Source organism: Neophocaena asiaeorientalis, unplaced genomic scaffold, assembly GCF_003031525.2.
Source record: "Neophocaena asiaeorientalis asiaeorientalis breed wild unplaced genomic scaffold, Neophocaena_asiaeorientalis_V1.1 scaffold828, whole genome shotgun sequence".
NCBI classification, from domain to species: Eukaryota; Metazoa; Chordata; class Mammalia; order Artiodactyla; family Phocoenidae; genus Neophocaena; species Neophocaena asiaeorientalis.
The window spans coordinates 1,908,011-1,928,781 of NW_020175443.1; the positions used below are offsets into that span (position 1 = coordinate 1,908,011).

Genomic DNA, 20,771 nt, shown 5'->3' on the forward strand with positions numbered 1-20,771 from the left:
CATATTCTTTTCCGTTATACTTTAGAACAGGGTATTGAATACAGTTCCCTGTGCTATATAGTAGGACCTTGCTGTTTATCTGTCCTATATATAATAGTTTGCATCTCAAGCAGGAATTTTTCAAAGTACACTGAGAGCTCTCAGTGCTAAGCCTGTTCCATATCCTCACAACAACCTTCTGAGGTAGGAATAAATCTTTGCATTTCAACAGGTGAGGAAATGGGGGCTTCTGTAGGTGAAACTGATGTCTGAATTCACATAGCTAGTGAGCAAGGGATCTTTGAATGCTCTCCAATCAGAGACCACCAGAAGCACACCCGTGGTCGAACAAGTTGGGTTTATTATTTGTTACAGCAAAGTGGGGGATGTGAACTATGAGGAATGATAGGGCATCTCAGTAACAGAGTCTTAGGAAGGACATTTAGGATTTGGGCTTGTGTGTGATAATTTGGGGGTGGGCTTAAGGAAGCAGTGTTTCCAATTAAGAAATGGGCAGAAGACCTAAATAGACATTTCTCCAAAGAAGACATACAGATGGCCAAGTAGCACATGAAAAGATGCGCCACATCGCTAATTATTAGAGAAATGCCAATCAAAACTACAATAAGGTATCACCTCACATCAGTTAGAATGGCCATCATTAAAAAGTCTACAAATAATACATGCTGGGGAGGGTGTGCAGAAAAGGGAACCCTCCTACACTGTTGGTGGGAATGTAAGTTGGTGCAGCCACTATGGAAGACAGTTTGGAGGTTCCTCAAAAACCTAAAAATAGAGTTACCATATAATCCAGAAATCCCACTCCTGGGCATACATCTGGAAAAGACAAAAACTCTAATTGAAAAGATATATGCACCTCAGTGTTCATGGCAGCACTATTCACAATAGCCAAGACATGGAAGCAACCTAAATGTCCATCAACAGATGAATGGATAAAGATGTGGTATATATATATATATACACAATAGAATATTACTCAGACATTAAAAAGAATGAAATATTGCCATTTGCAGAAACATGGATGGACCTAGAGATTATTATATTAAGTGAAGTAAGTCAGGCAGAGAAAGACAAGTATTATATGCTATCACTTATACATGGAATCCAAACAAATAATACAGATCAACTTAATGAAACAGAAAGACTTACAGACAAAGAAAATAAACTTATGGTTACCAAAGGGGAAAGGGGAGGGTGAGGGATAAATTAGGAGTATGGGATTAATAGATACACACCACTATATATAAAATAGATAGGGAATTCCCTGGCAGTCCAGTGGTTAGGACTCCGTGCTTTCACTGCCGAGGGCCCGGGTTTGATTCCTGGTTGAGGAACTAAGATCCCACAAGCCTCGCAGTGCAGCCAAAAAAATATACAAATTCTAAAGATTTTTAAAATAAAATAAAATAAACGAAAAGGATTTACTGTATAGCACATGGAACTATATTCAATACCCTGTAATAACCTATAATGGAAAAGAATCTAAAAATAAATTAATTAATTTAAAAAAAAAGAAAGAATCTGAAACTACATTTGAAACTAACACAATATGGTAAATCAACTATAGTTAAATAAATAAGGAAGCCGGGTTTATATTTATTTAGCTATAGTTAAATAAATAAGGAAGCCGGGTTTTATCTGGATCAGATGCTATGACGGGTACCTTGGTAAATCTTATCTAGAACGAGGGAAGACTAGACTGAGACTAAAGCTGTAATTGGTGAAGAAGCAGCAATCTCTATATGAGCTAGGTTAGGGAAATACTTGGTCATTTTTGTGCTTTGGACAATGCTCTTGCTTTGTCTGGTTCATACATGATTATGGAGAGGTCTTTATATTGTCCTGATCCATCACAGTCACAGAGCAGCCTTGTCTGATGTTGATGTTCTGTGTTTTGTTTTTATGCTCAACAGGAGAACACCAAGGCCTTCCTGTAAGTGCCAGGCTAGCTCCTGGGTATCAGGGGCTGCTTTTCTGTTTCTCAGAGCCTGGACTCAAATCCAGGTTCATGTGACTAGAAACATCCCTGTGTCCACAGGAACTTGAAGAGAAGTCTGGCAGATGAGGAATTTCATCTATGAGTTTATTTCATCTACTACCTTCACCCCCTACTCAGACCCAACCCCTAAGACAGTCCCTGGGATAATTGCAGGCAATTAATAAATGCTTGTTGAATTCATGAAACAACGAAGATGGGTGTTGAGCACTCCAGAGAACGGGACTTCCCTGGTGGCACAGTGGTTAAGAATCTGCCTGCCAGTGCAGGGGACACGGGTTCGATCCCTGGTTGGGGAAGATCTCACATGCTGTGGAGCAATCAAGCCCGTGCACCACAACTACCGAGCCTGCACTCTAGAGCCCACAAGCCACAACTACTGAAGCCCGTGCACCTAGATCCCGTGCTCCGCAGCAAGAGAAGACACTGCAATAAGAAGCCCGTTCACCGCAATGAAGGGTAGCCCCCGCTCATCCCAACTAGGGAAAGCCCACGTGCAGCAACAAAGACACAGCCAAAAATAAATTTTAAAAAAAAAGAAGAACTCCAGAGAACAATGTCTGGGTGCAAATTGCAGCTCTGTCACCTTTCAGTATGTCATCTGAAAACTGTTAAAGGATAAAATTGCATAAACTTTTAAAAGTTTTCCTTTACCCATTTGTAAAGCAGAGGTAATGATCAAAACCATTTGCAGGGCTGCTGTGAGGATCAAATGAACCATTGTGTGGTGTGTGCTTAGGTAGGCTCAGTAAATGTTAGCTATTAATATTTTCAAGCCAGGTAGCCCATTAGTTTTGTGATTGTATGTTTGACATTTTTCCTGCTAGGCATGAAAGCAAAGATCTTGTCTTGTTTCCTACTGCATCACCAGTGCTCAGCACATAAATTAATGTTTGATAGGTAAATAAGTAAATTGGCTAGAACCAAGGCACTCCCCTCATTCTGGGGGTAAATTTTAATTTTTATATCATTGTCCACTGAAATAAAAATGTACAATGTGAGAGCTGTTTCAGTTTTATTTGGGGACTTACTGATGACTATAGCCCAGGGGGAAACAGCCTCTTAGATAGGAACTTTGAGGACCTGCTCCAAAGAGGTGGGCGAGGTTGGTTTATATGTGATTTTGGAGAATGGGTATGAGCAATCAAGCACACATCTCAGTAGAAGGTTGCTGTGAGTCACGAGGAACACATATCTCAGTTAATGACATTAGTGTCTTTCTAGGTATGAAAATATGCAAGAAATTGGGCTCCTAAAATTTTCTCCTGAAAATATCTAACCATCTGAAGACCTGTTCTGCCAGTTTTCCCAGAATAGAGAGTGCCTCATTCCTGATCTTCGCCCCTGAACTCCTTTCATTGTGTGTTGAAGGTCAGAGACTACGGTGGCTAATGACTCAATCCTTGTAGAACCGGGTGTCAAGAGACCTTCTTTAGTTGGCATCTGAAACTTAAAGAAAAATTGCAAAAATTATGTAAGGAACTTCCATATACCTTTCACCTAGATTCACCACTTGCTTACATTTTGCCTCATTTCCTTAAATCATGCTCTCAATTTTTATACACCTGAATTTTTTTCTGAATCATTTGAAATTAAGTTGGAGACATTGTGCCCTTTTACCCCTAAATACTTCAGTGAATATTTCCTAAGAACAAGGGTGTTCTCTTAACATAACCACAATAGAAATTTTAACATTGATACCCAACCCCTAAACCATGATCCATATCCAAATTTCATCCCTTCCAGGAGGCACATAATCTTTACTTGACCTATAACTGGTGATGTTAACTCTGATCATTTTGATTCACTTGTTCTGCGAGGTTACACCTCTGGGAAATTCCTATTCTCCCTTTGCAATCAATAAGTAATTTATGGGAGACCCTTTACTGTGTAACCATCCTGTTCCTCTAGCTTTACCGTCCATTACTGATTTTTTAACTCCGTCATATCTGCTAGTTGTCATTCTACTAAAAGGAAGAATTTCCCCTTCTCTCCCATTTATTAATCACTTCTTTATTTATATCAGTAAAGAGTCATTGGGTTATAATTTTATTCAGTTATATTCTGTTACTATCATTATGTATTTTGCTCAAATTGCCCAGATTTGGCCAGTGGGATCTCCTTCAAGTTAGCTCCTGTGTCCTATGACATATTCCCGTCTTTCTGATTGCCATCATCCTTACACTCTGTTCCAACAAAAATGTTCCAAGCACGTCTGGGGCTTCCATGCCCGGACTTAGGCTTTTTAAAAAGCTGCCAAACGGTCCCTGTGTTTTTCCGCTTCCTGCCAGCAGGCGGAACCTTAGAGCCCAGTATCTGGGGCCGAAGCACAGCGGCGCGGACCAACCTTTTCCGGTTGTGGCCGGAAGTCTTCGGAGAGCGGCGTCTCTGAGTCAGCTGACCAGCGTACGTGTAGTTGGAATCTGAAGTCCGGCAGGCCGGACTGACCCAGCTAAGGGGCTGGCTGGGCGGCCGACGGACGGACAGGCTGGGGCGCCCTCGGCGGCGTTAGCTGAGCAGAGGCAGGTACATGAGGGGTTGGGGCGGCAGGTGGGGGCCGTCCAGGTTGAGGGACGCGGGCGGGGACCGGGTTCCGCCTTCAGCAGGCCCACGGGCTGCGACACCTGAGCCCAGGAGCACAGAGACAACAAGTCCAGCTCTGGCCCGGGCCATTCGCCCCAGAAGGGAGGTCAGGCTTGTATTGTGGTCTTTCGTCCAGTGATTACAGTTTGGGGAAACTGAGGCCCCAAGTAGGGAAAAGGCCCCCACAAGCTCTCCTTTCCAGGCAGAGACTCACTCTAACTCTGACTTCCAGTCGAGGCCGCCTCTGTCATGTGGAGGTTCTTTTAATGAGTTTGCCCCGAGTGGAGAGGCCGAGGCCCGGAAGCGCGCTGAATAGAGTTGGGCTTGGGAGTAAGAGGCCCGACTCTGCGACTTCGTCGCCGACAGCCAGTTGTGCTTTATGGGCCAAATCCTTTCCCTGTGTCGGGCCTCAGTTTCCTCATTTGTAAAACAAGGCAGTGTATCTCTAAATATGGTTCTCACAGCCTCTGCTTTGAAATACCCTACGGTGCATACTTCACAGTGCAGGACTCAAATAAGACTCATTTAGAATCTGGGTCGGAACCAGGGAAACTATATTTTGAACATGCTCCTCGGGGGTCCTCTGCATACCGATGTTTGAAGCCCACTGATCATAAGTGCTTTCTTGCTGTGAGTTCTTTGCTTTGAGGCAGCTGGAAGTTGTTCAGGATCTTTGGGGGGGCGAGGGGGGTGGCTGGCGAGAATGTTTAGCCCGGAAAAGGGAGCAATGGAAGGGAAAAAAAAAACAATCTCATCAAAAACAGAAAAGATTGTTTCGGTGAAGAGGGCTTCCACTTCGTCTTTGCGGTTGAAAGAGGCAGAAACTAGGATCAATAGGTGGATTCTACAGGAAGACAAAATTTTGATTTAATAGAAGAACTTAATGCTGGCCACAGGTGACCAGCAATGGAATGGATTGCCTCCAGAGTTAGTGAACTCCCTGTCAAAGGAGTTATTAGATGGAGGTCCTTTTCAACTTGAAAGTGTCTAATTCTGAGTAGTTACCTTGAGTCTTTCTGGTGCTGTCTTCTTTTTTTCCATCCGCCCAGCCTACATCTCTAGAAGTGAGGCCAGTGGGTTTGAACTTACGTCATCTCTTCCTTGTCCTGTGTCCCATCCTTCTTTTCAAGGACTTTGGAATGGCCCATCTGATAAGGGCTCCTTAAATGTTTGTTGAATGAATAACTAAGCAGGGTCCCCACCCCATCAGTTTGTAGCTTACTTTCTTAGAATAACTTGGAAATGAATCTGAAGACTTTGATGAGGAGAAGCCAGTGAACTCTTTGGACTCACAGAGCTGAAGAGTATGGGTTGGAAGGAGGCTGTTCAAGCCAGCCTCCCCCAGCTCCAGGATATAAATCCCTCTTTAATCCTCTCTCCAGCAGTTTGTTGTTATAGATGTTGTGTCTACTGAGAGAGTTTTTGCAATCTGTTGGCTAATTTCATCAACATTTAAAACAGTCCTGTGATGGACTTGACTTGCCAGTTCATCCTCACATGTAATCTGCAGATAATGCTTCTAACATATCTTTAGTTTTCTAATTAAACATCAGAGCTCCTTATTTTGTGATTTACAAAACTCCAAGCAGATCACTTTTCAGAAACCTGTTAGAATGCTTACGTTGCCCTATAGAACAGAGGTTCCATATTGACCCAGTCCTGCTGGAATGCCAAAAAAAGGTTGGGTTTGAGCCAAGACTTCCTGCCTGTGTTTATCTTCCTCCCTTTTTTGTTTGTGTTTCTGAGGATGTAAAAAAAGTGAAATGCTTATTCAGATATTATCCAGGCGTTGAGTAAAATGATTGTAATTTAGTGGTGTCTTTAAAACTTCTCAATCTGAAATTTTCCTCTTAAAAAAGTACCTAAATCAGCATTTTAGGAAAATCGAACCAAGTAAATAAGGTTTTATTGGAACACAGCCACACCCTTTAATTTACGTACTGATTTTGGCAACAGAGTTGCCCCAAAGACCATATGGTCTGCAAAGTCTAAGGTATTTAATGTACAGTGCTTTTCAGAAAAAAAATTGCCAACCCCCTGACCTGCTCCATGTACTTTCTTTTTTACTTTTTATTTTGAAATAATTTTAGACTTCCAGAAATAATACACAAACTTCCTGTATACTCTTTACGCAACTTTCCCTAATGTTAACATTTACATAACCATAATAACATTGTCTAATAAATTAACGTAAATACAGTACTACTAACTAAGCTATAGGCTTTATTTAAGTTTTGCCATTTGTCCCACTAATGTCCTTTTTCTGTTCCAGGATCCAATCCAGTTTCCCGCATTGCATTTAGTATCAAGTCTCCTTAGCCTCTTAAATCTGAGACAGTTCCTCAGCCTTTTTTGTCTTTCATGACTAAACTTTTGAAGAGAACTGGCCAATTATTTTGTAGACTGTCGCTCAAATTTATTTTTTTGAGGTAGAATTCACATATCATAAAATTCACCATTTTAAAGTGTGAATGTTCACAAAGTTATGCAACCATCACCACTGTCTTAATTCCAGAACATTTTCATCTTCCGAAGAAGCCCTGTACATGTTAGCAGTTCTCCCTAGTCTCCCTTCTTCCCATCCCCTGGCAACCACTAATCTGGAATCACATGTATGTGGCCTTTTATGTCTGGCTTCTTTCATTAAGTGTAATGTTTTTGGGGTTCATCCATGTCATAGCATGTGTCAGTACTTCAGTCCTTTTTATGGCTGAGTAATATTCCACTGTAGGGATATACTGTGTTTTGTTTATCCATTTGTCAGTTGACTGGCATTTAAGTTGTTTCTGTCTTTTAGTTGTTATGACATGCTGCTCTGAACATTCATGTACAAATTTTTGTTTGAACATATTTTCAGTTCTCTTAAATGTGTTTACGTAGGAGTGAACTTGCTGGGTCAATGGCAACTCTATTTTTAACTTTTTGCCTGCTGAACTGTTTTCCACAGCAGCTCACCATTTTATATTTTCTTTTAAAATTTTTTTTATTTATTTTTGGCTGTGTTGGGTCTTTGTTGCAGAGCACTGGTTCTAGGTATGCGGGCTTCAGTAGTTGTGGCACACAGGCTTAGTTGCTCCACGACATGTGGGATCTTCCTGGACCAGGGATTGAACCCATGTCCCCTGCATTGGCAGACGGATTCTTAACCACTGTGCCACCAGGGAAGTCCACCATTTTACATTTTCATTAGCAATAAATGAGGATTCCATTCTCCACACCCTCTTCAACATTTGTTATTGTCCTTTATTATTATTTTTTTTTTCCACCATAGTGGGTGTGAAGTGGCATCTCATTGTAGTTTTATTTGCATTTCCCTAAGGCTAGATGGTGTTGAACAGCTTTTCACGTGCACGTTGGTCATTTCTTCTTTGGAGAAAATGTCTATTCAAATCCTTTGCCCTTTTGTAATTGAGTTACTTGTCATCATGTATAATTTTACATGTAAATATTCAGAGTTTCCAGATCCCCTGAAGCCCCTTGAAGTAATTCATTGAGAGCTGAACTGCAAAATCTGAGGCAGTGCCAGTAACTCCGTGACCTGATGGCAGTTGGATTTGGACATGTTGAAGTGCAGAGTGAGTTGTACGTCTGACCACTCAGAGGTTGGTTCAACCCCAACCACTGTTGACCATGCAGAGCTAGGGCGGCCATGTCAAGTGAAAGGGGTACTACAGCATCATCCCAGATGTGATAAGACCACTAGGAAATCCTGTAATTTGGGAGCTACTCTTGTGTTTGTCTGGTCACAGGCAGGGAGTCGAGGAGTCAGTGGTAGTTGGAAATGTTAGGACTGGTGATGGCCTTGGGCAGCTGCCTGAGGTGGCAAAGCTACCAGTGCACCCACGCTTCTCTTGACCCCAGAGCATTTGGCTCTAACTAGACTATCTTGAAAACACACATAGTCAGACACACACACCCCAGTAATTCTAATTGTGAAAGTAATATGTGCTCATATTAGACATTTTGGAAAATACAGGAACTGCCCTAGAATTTTCTGCAGCAGCTGAATCATTTTACATTCCCACCAAAAGTGCACAAGGGTTCTGATTTTTCCAACTCCTCACCAACACTTGTTTTCTGTTTGTTTGTTTTTTAAATAGTAGCCATCCTAATGGGTATGAGATGGTATCTCATAGTTTTGATTTGCATTTCCTTAATAATTAGTGATGTTGAGCATCTTTTCATGTTGTTACTGGCCATTTGTATATGTTCTTTGGGGAAATGTCTATTCAAGTCCTTTGCCCGTTTTTGAATTGGATTGTTCATTTTTTTGTTGTTGAGTTTTAGGAGTTCTCTATGTATTCAGGATATTGATCCCTCTGATATATGATTGACAGATATTTTCTCCCATTCTGTGAGTTGCCTTCTTACTCTGTTCATAGTGTCTTTTTTTTTTGGCCGTGAGGCTTGCAGGATCTCAGTTCCCCAATCAGGGATTGAACCCGGGTCACAGCAGTGAAAGTGCCAAATCCTAACCGCTAGACCACCAGGGAACTCCGCTGGTCTATCTTATAAATGCTCTCCTGATGGTTCTCCTTGGGACCTCCTATTGAAAGGAGAAGTGAAATCACATTGTTTTTGTCAAGTATATGCTGATGTTATTAAAACTCTTAGAAAGTTTTCTCCTTAGTTGGTTAAACCTTGTCGACCTTATTCATTTTCTTGATACTCTAGAGTATTTCAGAGGTCTTCAGCTCAGCCGCAAATAAAATTTGAATTAATAAGATTTTATAGAATCTGAATTTAATAAGAATTTACTGACTGCGTGAAAGCAAAACTCTCACTTTGAAAATTTCTCTGATGACAAAGGAAGGACAGACACAATTACCCCATTTGCAGGTGAGGACCCTGGCTTAGTTGAGTGGCAGAGCTGAGCATCAGACTAGGTCCTCTGGCTCCAGTTTTGTCCTCTCACTGTATTATACTCGAAATTTACAGCCCTTAACTAGGATCTGTCCAGTCTGAAGAGCTTCCTTTAATACAGTATTTTATCCAGTTATATTGGTTTGAATTGAAATTGGCAAATTCCCATCATTTATTGACATACATTTATTGAACATGTACTCTGTGTCAGGCACTGTGCATGTGACTCCAGGAGGTGTCTAACTAGAGTGAGCAAGACAGTTCAGTGAATAATTAATCCTCTGTGTGAGTAGCATAATCTCTAATACAGGTCGGTACTAATTTGGGGAAACCTGAACTTTTTCTGGTTGCATATCCCCGATCTTTTTTTGTCATTTGTTTAAGAGTTTTGGACAATACTTAAGAAAAAATTACTCTGAAACAGTTATGTAACATTTCCAGTTCTGAAAAACATCACTGAAGAATGTCTTGTTCTTTTAGGACACTGATTTTCTACAACTTTAGTTGGCTACATTGACTCATCTTGAGTTGTACACTTCTAAACACTCCTGGGCATCAGAGCCATCAGCCCATGCACATTTATGAGGTGTTCTTGAGGTGTCTAGCCCTGTGCTGAGCAAGGCACCTGGAAGCTGGGTCTGGGCTTGAGGAGATAGACACACAGACAGATCACTGAGGTACTTAAGCACATTGGCTTAGGAGTTGAAAACTTTGCCTCTGACTGGCTCTGTGACCATGGGCAAGTGACCTAACTACTCTGCGCCTTAATCTAACATCCCAGGGGATGCTGAAGATGGTAAGCAGTGTTTACCTCAAAGGCAGGTTGTAACGATTAAATGAGATGATTCATGTAAAGGGCTGAGCAGAGTGTTAGCTGATGTTATTTATAGTGATAATAGATACAACAGGTGCCTCCTGATTTTGACACTTTTGGGGAAAATCTGATTTTGCCCAGATCAAACTGTGTCCTGTTCTGGATTTCCTCATACACAGTTCTGATGTCTCACCTACAGTGCCTTCAAGGAGCGATGCTCATTCAGAAAGAGAAGTTGTGACTCATTCATTCAGCAAGTTAACCAAATACCTGCTGATTGCATAGCTCCCTGGGGAGTATAAAGAAGCAGTTACACCTTCATTGTACTCTGTGAGACCTCACAGTGGAGGAGCAATTAACATTTCTTGAACACTTAACTATGTGCCAGGCACTGTGCTAGTCCCTTACTGTTTTACTTCTTTAATCCCTACAATTATCTTGTCAGGAAGATAATTGCCCCGTTTTAACAGATGAGCAAAAAAAGTCTTGGAGAGAAAATAATGACTGAAGTCACAGAGTAAGTAGTGGAGCTGAGGTTTGAACCCAGAGCCATTATATTCCTCTGTGCCATGATACTTTTTTTTAAATTTAGTTAATTAATTAATTTATTTTTGGCTGCATTGGATCTTCATTGCTGCACGCGGCTCTCTCTAGTTGCGGCGAGCAGGGGCTACTCTTCATTGCGGTGCGCGTGCTTCTCATTGCAGTGACTTCTGTTGTTGCCGATCATGGGCTCTAGGCATGCAGGCTTCAGTAGTTGTGGCACGAGGGCTCAGTAGTTGTGGCTTGCGGGCTCTATAGCGCAGACTAGTAGTTGTGGCACACAGGCTTAGTTGCTCCACGGCACGTGGGATCTTCCCGTGCCAGGGATCAAATCTGTGTCCCCTCCATTGGCAGGCGGATTCGTAACCACTGTGCCACCAGGGAAGTCCCTGTGCCATGATAATTTTTTTTTTAATATTTATTTGTTTGCTTATTTTGGTTGCACCAGGTCTTAGTTGCGGCAGGCGGGCTCCTTAGTTGCGGCTCCAAGATTCCTTATTTGTGGCTCCCCAGCTCCTTATTTGCGGCACACGGGCTCCTTAGTTGTGGCATGCAAACTCTTAGTTGCGGCACGCATGTGGGATCTAGTTCCCTGACCAGGGATCGAACGTAGGGCCCCTGCATTGGAAGTGCAGAGTCTTATCCACTGTGCCATCAGGGAAGTCCCTGTGCCATGATAATTTTTAAGGACAAAAGTCCATAAACGGTTAAGGAACATTTTAAGACAGTGATACAAGGAATGACAGAAGGCAGCCTCTTGGATGACCCTCGAAAGTTTGTGCTGGGGTAATCCGAATCCTACTTCACCCTTACTTATGAAACCTGGTAAACGTTAAGAAAAATCATTGAAGCTTAAAACAAAAGAAACAAGAACACTTTTGATTTAGAAATAATGGAAAATGGGACTTCCCTGGTGGTCCAGTTGTTGAGATTCCGCACTTCGACTGCAAGGGGCTCGGGTTCCATCCCTGGTGAGGAAGTAAGATCCTGTGTGCTGCGTGCATGCGCACGCGCGCGCGCGCACACACACACACACACACACACACACACAAGAAAAAAATAATGGAAGACATTGCGAAGAAGTAGGAACAGCTGAGCCTAGAATTCCCACTCAGATATGTGTTACGTTTGGAAATTGTTATCTCTAGGGCCTAGCATAGTGCATGGAACATAATGGATTTTAATAACTAATTAGCGAGTGAATTAGTGAATTTAAAATATCTTCCCAAACTGCCAAAATTACCCTATGTTTCTCATGCTACTTATGCGTTCTCTTTTGAAAACATACATATAATTGGCAAAGATGGGGGTAACAAGCACTCTTATGTATTTTTCATGGGACTAAAAATTGGCACATCCTTTTTGGAGGGTGTTTGATACAGAATTACAAATACAGATACCCTTTGACCCAGTAGTTCTACTTCTGGAATGTGTCCTAAAGATATAGTCTAGTACCATTGGTCTCCAAGGCAGGGAGCAGGATGACTAGGTTCCAGGGATGGGAGAGAGAGACTTCTCAGTCTATATCCTTTTGTACCTTTTGAATTGAGCCATGTGAGTGTGTTACTTATTAAAAATATAACTCAATAAAATTTAAAAATGTGAAAATTTCTGAGAGAATTATTATACTAAGGTTCATCACACCTTAGTGTAAATTTCTTTAATCAGATTGCTTTCCTTTTTGTCCCCTACTGAGATCTGACGATCTGGGACCTTTAACATCTTCCCATATTTTTTCTGAATCTTAATAACATGGTACTTACTATGGAAAAAGTGGAAAGTACAGTTAAGTGTGAAAAAAGCTTTAAAAATTTGTCCATGATTCCGTTATCCAAAGACCACTACAGTTAATATTTGGGCCCCTTCCAATTTTTTTCTGTATCTTTTAACCTGTTAGTATCATACAGTATGTTCAATTTGGTATACAATTTTCTATCCTGCTATTTTCATTTAACATTATTTTATATAATTAAAATTCCCATATAGGCAAAATCCTTATGGAAGCATAATTTTTAGTGGCCTTGTAATCTGTCATGTGAATTTACCAGTTTACTTAGCAGGGGATGGGAACTGGATGGGGAGAGAAAGAGACATTGGAATCATGGAACCATTTGGACGGTTAGGCGGGTCTGGGTTAGGTGGCTCAGCAGGCAATGTGAGCCCGACAGGCAGGGGCTGAAGGCATGAGGATTTCCAGGCCTTTCTTCCTGCCTCAATTGCAGCCCTTGCTGCCCTACCACCCCCACATGTTCTCTGGGCTCCAGCCACACTGAACTTGGCAAATTGAGTTATCCACTTGTCCTGTGTGCTGTGTCTCTGTCCTCCCCAGCAAGCCCTGCCCTCAGGCACTCTGTACACACCACTGTGAGCACGCAGCACACTGGACTGCCTTGTTGGTTTACTTACCTCTATCCCCCTTTAGACTGAAACCCTTTATATTTGTGTCTTGAATGCCTGGCAAATAGGGTCATTAATAAATCTTCGAAGGTAGGTGTGGGGTTAGTTGTACAGATAGAGAGATTAGAGGATACCAGAGAAAAAGACCAGTGCAGCCCTAAGGAAAAGAGGCCATTTGCTCAGCCTCTTCTGTCCTTCTGGACCTGAAAGGCTGTTCAGGTCCTTGGTCCTACACTTGAGGGCCAGGCCTCTGTGAGCTATAGCCTAGGGACCGAAACTCCATTTAGACTCCAAAATTTTAGAGCCTGGGTTCTGTGTGTTCCAAGTTCCAATCAACTTACTCAGATTTCCTCCCACTCTAACCTTCTGTGAGTGTGATGTAGACATTCTCAGAATGCAAGTCCCATCTCTGCCTACTGTGATCCTGCGGCAGCCTAATGAGCAGTGAAGACAGGCTGGGGCTCGCCACCGTTCCGGCAGAAAGCTTCTGTATGAACACGCATGTGCCCACAGGAACAAGACTTCTGCTGGGTCACCTCTCACATCATGCCAGTTATTTATCATCCAAATTTGTAATCTTCATAATTAGAATCACCATTTCCAGATGCCTCTATACACCCCGGTCCAGGAATTCTTAGAGCTGAAGGGGCAGAGAAGGCAGATTATGAATACCTGCGGTTCTCTAGAACCTGAAAACTGAACACAAGAATACTACAAAGAGATGTCCTCGTGAGATCACGTTCCCTGGTGATTCCTTGAGGAATATGCAAGTCTCATTTTCTCTCCCTTGCTCAGTTCCTGTGAGGTGGGCCAGGCTAGCTCTGGGAAGGTAATAGGAGTGAGGATGCTGGGTCAAGCAACTTCAGCTGCCAGGTTCTGTGTTCCTAAGGGATCATTAACTATCACAAATCTGCCAATCTGCCTTCGTTCCAGCACCAAATGTGCTGCCTTGGACATCTCAACTTTTTTTTTTTTTTTTTTTTTTTTTTTTTTTTTTACGAACCCGTGTCCCCTGCATCGGCAGGCGGACTCTCAACCACTGCACCACCAGGGAAGCCCTGGACATCTCAGCTTTAGGGATGTTTTTCAAAACAAGCTGTGAACTTGTTTTATAAATGATCAGCTTTGTCCCAGATGGACCAGGTGCTGGGTGGTCTGAGATCTCAGCAGACTTGTCCCCCACCCCCCAAGTTTATCTGACCTCTTCATAGTCCCTGTGGGCTATAGTTGGGGGTTGGGTATTCTGAAGGACAAGACCTATGGTTACTGTCCCTCCCAAACTCTGTGCTGTGCTGTATTGCTTTGTGCTTGGTAGAGTCTCCCCTTAAGAGCTGATTTTCCAAAACTCTTCATCAGAGAATCTTCTGGAGTGGAAGGTGGGACACTTATTTAAAAATATAGATTCTTAGGCTATAGCCAGTTCCAGGTCCTATTTAAAACACCAAGGGCGTCTAGGAACCAGATCTCTGGGAGGGTGCCTTGTTTAGGAAAAACAGGCAAGTTTGATGGAGCTCCTTGTTAAGGATTCTTATAATTAGCTCCTATTCTAGACTCCAGGGGTTCAATGTGGTCTTGCTCTTTTTTACCCACTTCACCCCAGTTGGTAGCACCAGGCGTCGATTGTAGTTGGTACTAGAGATCCTTCGGTTTCACGCATAAATGGATGAGTGGTGAGTTTGCTTTGCACTCACTTCAAAGAACACAGAAGTTAAGAGCATTGCACTGTGAATTTGAGGGAAAACAAAGACCAGGTATTTAATTTTGTAAAGCTGCATGTTAAAGGGGTAACAGGTAAGAGTGAAAAGAGTGTTGATGTGTTGGAAAGTCTGAATTGGGCACAGAATTACATGTTTGATGGCCTGGCCTTGGGTAAGTCCTCTAACATCCCTGGCCTGATGTCCTATGTAAAATGGAGTGAGGGTCAGAAGTGGTAGTAGGTGTGAATGTGCTTTGAAAACTAGAAAGTGAATTCAGCTCAGGAGTGAAGAATGGTCAGGGTAGGGACAGGGGCACGGAACCAGCCACAAGAAGGCTAGTGTGTGGTCAGGTCCAAATCCATAGGCCCTACGGGGAACAGGAGAGCTTTTAACAGGATGGCAGCTCAGATAGGCTCAGGGCCAGCTTCCTTTCTACTCTGTCCAGTTTCTGAGCCGACTAGGGCCCTCTGTTCTCTAGGGCAGTGTCCCAGTCCTACTGGGCCCATGAGGCTGTGTCCACATTTTGTTGTTCTGCAGGTGCTCAGTGGACAGTCCCCAGGGAAGGCTGCTCATTTCTGCCTTGCTGCCCTGGCCTGGTGAGGTTCCTGTGTGTGAGGGAAGGTAGGAGGTGAGGAGAGGAGGCTCCAGTGACAGGGCCCAGGATATGTAAAAGAGAGGTTATATGAGCAGCCGGCCTGGGAGTTAACCAAAACCAGTCACACATGCCTGCACCCACTCACTCAGAAAATATTTGTGTGCCTACCAGGATGAAGCTCTAGAGCTCGGGTAGGGACCACGTGGTCATTCTGCTAAGAATTAGAATGAGAGTGATATGGTCTGCCTAGAGTTGGGACCTGCAGGCCTGTCCCAGTGCCTGGCCTGATGCATGACTGCTATTCCCTGCAAACTCTGAGTTCACCTATTACTGTCCCCTGGCCATTCCTACCCTGACACCTACCATGACCCTGATTGTCCCCTTAGGCCTGTGTGTAGGAAAATGCACTGTGCAGAGCCTTGTTGGGCCAGTGAGTGGAGAGGGCAGTGAACCAGGGTAAGTGCATGTATGTGCATCTCCCCTGCAGCAGTGGCCCCCTCCTACCTTGGTGGGTCCTCCAGGTCACTGTGTTATCGCATATGGCCACCTTAGCAGCCCTGTAGGAGGTATGACATTCTCATTTTTCAGGTGAGAAAAGATACTCAGGCCATTAAGGGATTTCCCAGAGCTACATGGCTAGTCAGTGGTGGAGCCAGGATTTCAATACAGAACCTTTCAGGATTGGGGAGAACTAGAACATCAGGGAAAAAAAGTTTTTAAATGTACTGTTATTCTTTTGTCTGATTTTAGAATTAATACAGGTAAAAATGTCAGCTTTATAAACAAGGAGGACCTCTGAGCCCCCAAAGATAGTACAGAGATAATCACTATTAATAGTTTGGTATGTTCTTCCACTTTTTTTTTTTTTTTTGGGGGTACGCGGGCCTCTCACTGTTGTGGCCTCTCCCGTTGCAGAGCACAGGCTCCGGACGCGCGGGCTCAGTGGCCATGGCTCACGGGCCCAGCTGCTCCACGGCATGTGGGATCTTCCTGGACCGGGGCACAAACCTATGTCCCCTGCACTGGCAGGCGGACTCTCAACCACTGCGCCGCCAGGGAAGCCCTTCTTCCACATTTTAAAAGACATTTTCTAATATTTATATTCATTATTGTTGTAACAAATGTAATATTGTACATACATTTTACAGTTTACTTTTTCAAAAATGTTATTGTAAAAGTAATATCTGCTTGTCATAAAACACTGAAACAGGATAGGAATATAAAATTCAAAGTTCCCCAGCCCTCCCAATCCCAAAAATAACTGTTGATAGTTTAGTGTGTGCCTTGTAGACATTTTCTTTGCAAAATATATACTCATTTGTGTACTTTATTCTCACCTAAATAAATTCATACGCATACTCTTCTGCAACCTGGCCTTTTTAAAAAGTATCTTTTATAATGGAAAATTTTCAAGCACACAAAAATAAACTGATGGAATGAACCTCCATTCATCATCCAGCTCCAACAACCATCAACTTCCTTGTTCTTGTTTCTTTTCTCTCTACTTTCATTTTTCCCCCTGAGGTATTTTAAAGCAGATCCCAAACATCTTATCATTCCTTCATAAATACTTAAGCATACATATATAACAGATGAAAAAATTTTAAATATGCCACTATCATACCCAATAAATCTAACAGTAATTCTTTAATATAAACTAATACCCAGGCTAAATCAGTTTTTGTCATTCATCTCACAAATGTCTTTTCCAGTTGGATTGTGTGAATCTGGTTCCAGTGAGATCCACATACTGCCAGTGGTTGGTATGTCTCAAGTCTCAGTTTGTAACTCCACACCCCACCCATGCTGTTTATTTTTTGGAGAATTTTGATTATTTGTCCTGTAGAAAGTCCCACATTCTGGATTTGCTGATTGCATCTTCCTGGAGTTGTTTAACACATGGATCTATGCCCATATTTTCTGTAACTGGGTAATTTGTTTTAGAGACTTGATTAGAGCTATGTTTTAGGGTGAGGATGCTTTGTTGTTGGTGCTGTATGCTTTCAAATCATCATATCAGGGAACTGTCATTAAGATCCATCAGTGAACCTGACTTATGGTTGTCTTTCCACATCTATACACATAGTCCTTAATTTTTAAAAAAAATTATTTTTTAAAAGAAACGTGTCGGGTGCTTGAGCTGGAATGACAAAGAAAGGCCATAATGTGACCCTCACAAGCAGGCTCCACCCTATGAAGACAAGACCAGATGTATATGGAGAGGATGAAGCACTGGATCATGGGGAAGGTCTTGGAACTGAGGCCAACAAGGCACAGTGCTGCTGGCAGCCAGCTGCTCTTCTGGGACACTATGTAAAATGATGTATAACTGAGTGAAAAAGTGGTGGTGAGCTGGCCTCCTCTCCCTGCTAATGTCACTGAGCTGCTGTCGTGGTGAGGGATGCTCATGAATCTAGAGTTCTGAGTCTATTGTGTAGAGAGGCTTCTGGGTCTAAAGGGACCGTGGCTTTTGGTCCTTATCTCCTGGTAGTTTGGAAGCTGAAATCAGGGTGGTCTTCTGGTGCTCCATTGGTGAGTCCCAGACTTGTGGTGGGGCTGCCTGCTTTGGAGAGAGCGGGTGAGATGACCTGGTGCAGCCACAGAGCTGGAAGGGGTACCTGGAGACCACAGAGTCCAGTGCCTCAGTTTACAGATGAGAAAACTGTGGCCAGAGAGGAGGGGAGGTTTCCAAGACCAGCTAGCAAGCTGGAGGCTCGACTGTGACCAGCATCCAAGCCTCCGATTCTCTGACTGGTAGCTGCCTAGCATTTCCCATTTGGAATCTCTGAGGTGGTGAGGGTGGCCAGATCAGGCTCTTGATAGATTCTTACTCTACACCCAGAATTTCTGAGTATCTTTTGGTGGTGTTCTCATGCTCATTCTTGTTCAACTCCTGGTGGGTTCTTTGACCTGGAGGTGGTAGTGAACAGTGGTGTGTTTCAGTATTTGGTGACCAGCTTGGTCTGTGGTGGTACAATGGTGGTTTAACTACAAACTGTGTCACGAGACCCAGCCTCAGTTCCACATTCATCAGTCAGCCGAGAGGTCTCGGGCTGCAGTTTCCTAAGGGATAAAAGCTCTTCCTTCATTATGTTTGTATTTATCTTTCACTTATGGTGGGTACTACTGGTTTTGTGTTTTCAGCAGTGATATAAGCCTCCTCTTAAATGTTGATAGATTTAGACAAAATCAGGTATGTAGTATTCTAACCTGGCAGAAGGGGAAATGCAAAAGATTGCAGTGTGGAAGACGTTGGACCAGATGACCTTTTTGGTCCTTCCTAGCTTCCTGGGAAGCTTTCATGGTTACAGGGTTTTCTTTGTATTCTGGCGTGCACTGGTCACGACTTTCTGGCCTGAGCAGACTCGGTCGCCAACATAGAGGCCGTCCAAAGTTAGAAGACAGCCTGTGAACTTTCATTCTGATTGAGCATGTATTTATTTATCACCTGGGTGGTTATCCTGGGAGAATGGAAAGACAGTGAGACAGGGTCCTAGTTCCTGTGGAGAGCTGTTCCGTGGAGGCTGCTCTCTATTTGTGCGGTTCGTTATTTGTGTGGTCCATTCTGGGCCGTGTTCATGGGAAGTTTCTGAGTCGTTTCTCTCTGGGCAGTGCCCCACGACTGTCATCCTCTGCAGCCTCTGGGAAGTCTACTCAGGGGTTCAGTCATAGTCTGAACTTCCAGACCTGAGAGAATATGGGGGTATTGGCATGGAGACTGGGGGGAGTGGCCTGCAGAAATGGGCGGTCATGGGCTCTCTGCCTTTCAGGATTTCCCTGGGGAGAATCTTCACTCAGAGCTTGCTGACAGCCAAGGATGGCAAGCAAAGGGCCCTCGGCCTCTGCATCTCCTGAGAACTCTAGTGCAGGGGGGCCCAGCGGCAGCAGCAATGGCGCTGGTGAGAGCGGAGGGCAGGACAGCACCTTCGAGTGCAACATCTGCCTGGACACAGCCAAGGACGCCGTCATCAGCCTGTGTGGCCACCTCTTCTGGTCAGTACCCCTTCCACTGCCCCAGAGGACACATGCCATGTTTAGAAAGCTTGTGGCCCTGGACAGCTTTGGAGCAGGTTTTCCACCCATTTTGGGTCCTGATACACTCAGGTACAAAGGCAGGAGACCTGGGTTCTCATCCCAGCTCTGCTGCTGATAAGCTGAGTGAACTTGGGCAGATCCTGTCCCCACCTTGGGCTCCCTATCCCCATTTCTAAAGTGACAATACTCACCATTTAGTGAGCACTGCTCCATGCCACTTGCTGTGCTGAGCCAAGAGGCAGTTACAGCACGATGGTTCTGAGCAAGGACTGTGGCTCCAGACTGCCTTGCTCTGAATCCTGACTCTGCCACTTCCCCCCTGGATAACCTTGGGCAAGGTGCTTCCACACACAGTGCTTCATTTTTTAGGGTTGTTTGGGAGCATTAAATGACTCAGGATATGTAAGAGACTTAGAAGAGCACGTAGCACATAGTAAATGTTAACATGAGCTATGATCCTAATATTTGTTACCATATTTTATATATATCAAAATGAAGTGGCTGAGTCAGTGTCCATTCCACCCTTGATGGTTACAGAAGCCCCTTCTGGCTCTGAAAACCTGGGTGAATGTTGAGATTTCTTTTTCCCCCTCTTGATTTTGAGTTGGACCTTGAAGGGCAAATTGGGGTAACTAGAGAGATGAGAATGCCAGCTAGGTGAGGTGAAGAGTGTGTGCCACCCCAAGGCAGACAATTTCTAGGGACAGGCAAATGTGCTGCTGGGTTCATCTGAGACCTGAAGCTGCTGTATCCCTCTAACAGCACTCTGGATGGGTATTATGGGCTGGGGAGTATTAGGAAACAAGATTGTTAAAGGAGGATTGGGCCAGATTATCAAACCCAGATTTAACTGAGTAGAACATGGAGCTATTGAATGTTTTTGAGCAGGGAAGCGGTGTGAAGAAAGGGTCATTTAAATAATATCTCAGGGAGTTTAAATTGGCAACAGTGAAAAAGATAAATTTATTGGTGAATGAGTAGAATGGGGCAGAGGTGTTTTTTTTCCTGGAGGCTCTTGCCCTAATTTTGAAGTTTTATGCAAAAACTGTTGTCATCAGGACTTCCCTGGTGGTCCAGTGGTTAAGACTCTGTGCTTCCATTGTAGGGGGCACGGGTTTGATCCCTGATCGGCGAAGTTCCACGTGCCGCGAGGTGCAGCCAAAAATAAAAAATAAAAATAAACAAAAACTGTTGTCATCAGCCCTCTCCTAGAAATTGGAAATACTCTAGTTGTGATTGAGGTATCAT

At 43.5% G+C, this 20,771-nt stretch overlaps 1 protein-coding gene across 8 annotated transcripts in view; it reads left to right on the plus strand.

Annotated features, from left to right (window-relative positions):
- Positions 1-4,370: 4,370 nt before the first annotated feature.
- LOC112415112 (E3 ubiquitin-protein ligase RNF185) overlaps positions 4,371-20,771 on the plus strand; it is an 88,016-nt gene continuing 71,615 nt past the window's right edge. For 3 of the 8 annotated variants that reach the window (XM_024767908.1, XM_024767911.1, XM_024767916.1), the window contains exons 1-2: positions 4,384-4,522; positions 19,259-19,481. In XM_024767908.1, coding sequence (XP_024623676.1) covers positions 19,306-19,481 — 176 coding nt within the window. In that variant the 5' untranslated portion in view covers positions 4,384-4,522; positions 19,259-19,305. Of the gene's footprint in view, positions 4,523-8,032; positions 8,182-19,258; positions 19,482-20,771 lie in introns of all 8 variants that reach the window. The other 5 variants (XM_024767910.1, XM_024767917.1, XM_024767918.1 and 2 more) reach the window with 5 other exon arrangements.